We start from the raw sequence: 3893 nt of genomic DNA, 5'->3' as shown, positions 1-3893 counted from the left end.
CACACACACACACACACACACACACACACACATCCATCTCAAATTATGCTCCCACCAGGAGAGTCTCCTGAGATAAAATGGAAACACAGATGCAGGCTTGAATGAGTAACGATAAAAAAAACAGCAACTGTCCCCTCAAGTCAGACGCCCCTCAAAAGGCTCCACAAAACTCTGCTCTGCTTTACTGACCACACAGCAGGACCTAACATGGCCCTCTCAGCTGTCCCCGTCACTCTGACTCACTTCTTACTGCTGCCACATGGGGCTTAGCCAGCAGTGGATGTCAACATGTCTCCTCTTTTTGCCCTGGAAAATGTAACTTGGCCTCGGAGGATTATATTGTCTGTTTTATTCTTCTGTGAATCCACTCCAACGTTTAGAATGCAAATGTTGAAGAATCCTTGATGGTATTGGTGGAGGGATGATGGCATCCTATTGTCCTAAGCACTGATTGAGCACGTTCAGAGAAGTTCATAGAGGATAGGAGGCTTGGTTGTGCAGATCCAGAGGAGCAGCTGGGACCACGTACTGGACAGATGGGCCAAATGGTTCTTCAATTCAAGTAAACTCAGGTGGATATTCCAGGACAAGGAAAATAAAAGCAAAACTGTGAGCTTCTTTTATGCCAATTATCTTGGGGAGAATGTTTATAATTCCTTTTTGTTGAAGATGCAAGGGAGAACAGAGATATAATCATTACATTTATTATAGATAGGCCGACATTCCTCCAGCAGAAGAAGATAAGGAATCCGATGAGACAAATGTATGCTTCAGTGTGCAAGTATACATGTGCATGAGTGTACAAAAAGGCCTGTGATCAGCAAAGTTCTTCTCACCGATCCAGCAACCGACTATAGTCCTGAGGGCCGCAGCCGCCCTCACTCTTGAGTTCAGCAAATACTTGTGTGAAATAGTGCGGGTCCGCGTTGATGCGCAGCATCTTGGCGCTGGTTGCATTGATGATGGCGAGGCAGCGGTCCCAGAAGGCCTCCTTACCCGCCTCCACCAGGAAGGGCTTGAGCGGGTACGAGATCTCGTTGCCCATGTAGGAGTAGGACAGGTAGAGGCAGGTGAGCAGGATGGCCTGCAGCTCGTGCTCCGACGACACAACGTCGCCATCCACCACGTCTCGACACAGCATGTAGACGAAGACGACGTTGGCGGGCGTGACGAAGGCCTGGTCCTGCCAGCCCTGCAGCAGCAGCGAGCGGTCCACGGACCGCAGCCACAGCACAGGGTCGGCGGGAGCCAGGAGCTTCAGCCGGTAGCAGCGACAGCACAGGAACTCCCCCAGGCAGCGCAGCAGCTCACTGGTGGACGCCTGGACGATGACGCGCTTTGGGGACGATGTCGCCGTCCCTTGGGGAACTTTTTTCACAGAGGAGAGCACTTGTGATTTGCTGTAGCCGTATCCGTGGCCCTGGCCCAGCCCCATGCCGTAGCCGAGCCCCAGACCCAGACCTGCTGGGCCCTCGTAGCTGGACAGGTTGGCACAGGACAACGACTTCTTCACATTTTCGCGGTTGAGGTGCAACAAGGGGTCCTTTTGGTAGATGTTGATGTTGTTGTTGTTGTTGAGAGGGTCCCCGAGGGCCATTTGACCACCGGAGCCTTTCTTGGAGTTACCCTTCTTCTTGGTTGAAGCCACCAGTCGCTTCCATGTCAGCGCCGGGAGGAAGATGGACTGCCCCCTCTTCAGCCCGCGCTCTTTCTGGCTGTTGAGGGAGCGGCTGCTGATGCTCGGGTAGTGGCTGAGCGAGCCCGGACGGTTGTCATAGTAGCCTGACTTCCGAAAGCCGGGGGACAGGGATAGGATAGTGCCCATGGTGAGTCCACAGATTATACTGCCTTGCTGATGCTGTTCAGAGAGTTTGTAGCAAAGCTCTTTTACTTCCTAATATCCAGCAGATGTGAACTCTCATCAGGGAAACAGCATGAAGACAAGAGGGCAGTCATGTTTGAACGAGCGTGGCTGCAGAGACCTGCAACAGGAAGAGAGGGTTTAAACACAACATAGTAACATCTAATCTCACTTTAAATCCACATGGGCCACAAACAGTGCAGTAACTAAGTACATTTACTCGAGTACACAACTTAAGTACAATTTTGAGATACTTCTAATACATTTAATTTGTTGCTAATTTGTACTTCTTATCCACTACAATTCAGAGTTTACACTGTACTTTTACTCAACTACATTTATTTAATACCTTTAGTTACTTTGCAGATGGGATTCATTATTTGAAATATACATCAGCACATAAATAAGACTTTAGTAACACCTGACATCATACAAAGTCATTAAAACATGCTCAGCCTTTACCAGCTGTGATAAACACAATAACACATCAATAATTATAATCATAACATATCATATATAATATAATAAAATCGGCCAATCTTCATAATGAGTCCTTTTCATTTCAGTACTGTAAGTATATTTTAATGCTAATACTTTTGTAGTTTTACTTGAGTAACATTTGCATTGCATGACTTGTACTTGTAACAGAGTATTCCTACACTGTGATATTACTTCTTCTTACGCCTCTAGCCACATATCGTAGAGTATAATAACATCTGCCTCTCCTACCATTACAAGCTCATCCTGTGCAGCCAAAAGCAATTAGAAAGAGGGGATCCTAATGTTTCCAAACATCCTAGGTAGAATATTTGGGCAAATGTGTATAAATTCCTGTCACAATATTTGACTGGAGGGTTGTGTTTTATACAGAATATATGTGTGATACTCAGACAGTCAGGATAAGACAATGTGTTCCGAGCTCTAAGAGGAAAAAAATGGATTTTAAAGGCTTAATCAATGACCTACTATTCTCTGGAACCCGTGAAGATTCCTTGATTTAAAACTATTTAATGGATATATCCATGCATGAGCCAAAATGGTGAATAGAGCACATTTTACGCACACTTTTTCCTTCTTTATCAAGATGTTCTATTTTTAAAATCAGCTGAAAACGCTGTTACTTTAAAAACAGCAACATTTGTCTTAACATTTCGTCTCCATAGCTGTCAAACTTAAGGCTGCTTTGACGCTTACCTGTTTGAACGAGATGTCCGGGTTTGTTTTTTGCCGCAGTCTGCGATGGTGCAAAGATATAAAGGAGCGCAAAACAAGCGCGCTGTTTGCGCAGCCGGTAAGCAGAGCTGGCAGAGAGAGCGATGCTGGTCCTTCTGCAGAACCAGAGGCAGACAGTCGCTCTTTGCTTTTACCTACTCTTCTCCAGAGATGTGGAAGTGTTGATCAACGCGTCGGTGCTCGCCAGGCGGTGCCGGTGTCATCCTCCGCTGCACCGAACCTCAGGCGGACGTTGTTGTGATTATTTGTCTGTTCGCTTCTGTCTCCATGTCCAAAATGTAAACTTTCAAAGAGTCTTTTCAATATTTTCCATCTCGGAGCGTAAAGAACCTCTGACTTCCCCCGGTTCTGATCCCGGTCTCCGGTGCATCTGTGAGTCCGGACGCGGAGCACTTCAGTCAGCTACTGACCGCTGATCGGTCCCGATCTCTGAGCGCGATGTCTCACATTAGAGGCTGAGCAGGACACGACACACACACACACACGCGCGCGCGCGCGCACACACACACACACACACACACACACACACACACACACACACACACACACACACACACACACACACACACACACACACACACACACATTTCATCTGAAGCAGGAGTAATTTTAAGTGTTAAGATAAACCCATAATAAACTTTATTGATGCATATTTGTCAAGAATAAAAAATAATCTAAGAAAACAGAAGTTAAATAATTATATATACTATATATTAAAACTTATTAATAAAATAATGCTAAATAAAATCACATCATTAAGCAAAAAATATTTATATTTAGAAAAATAAAGCATAATATA

General features: G+C 45.5%; 1 protein-coding gene across 1 annotated transcript; it reads right to left on the bottom strand.

Annotated features, from left to right (window-relative positions):
- Nucleotides 1-20: 20 nt before the first annotated feature.
- On the bottom strand, nucleotides 21-3479 carry LOC104946097 (cyclin-dependent kinase 5 activator 1). The gene is made up of 2 exons (XM_010771853.1): nucleotides 3056-3479; nucleotides 21-1982 (listed from the first exon to the last, which is right to left on the bottom strand). The coding sequence occupies exon 2, from the start codon at nucleotides 1823-1825 to the stop codon at nucleotides 833-835; it is 993 nt and encodes a 330-aa protein (XP_010770155.1). The 5' UTR covers nucleotides 1826-1982; nucleotides 3056-3479; the 3' UTR covers nucleotides 21-832.
- Nucleotides 3480-3893: the final 414 nt, after the last annotated feature.

Source organism: Notothenia coriiceps, unplaced genomic scaffold (genome assembly GCF_000735185.1).
Source record: "Notothenia coriiceps isolate Sejong01 unplaced genomic scaffold, NC01 NC01_scaffold00010595, whole genome shotgun sequence".
Classification (NCBI taxonomy): Eukaryota; Metazoa; Chordata; class Actinopteri; order Perciformes; family Nototheniidae; genus Notothenia; species Notothenia coriiceps.
The sequence above is the reverse complement of the archived record's forward strand: the minus strand, read 5'-3'. Positions and strand labels throughout refer to the sequence as shown.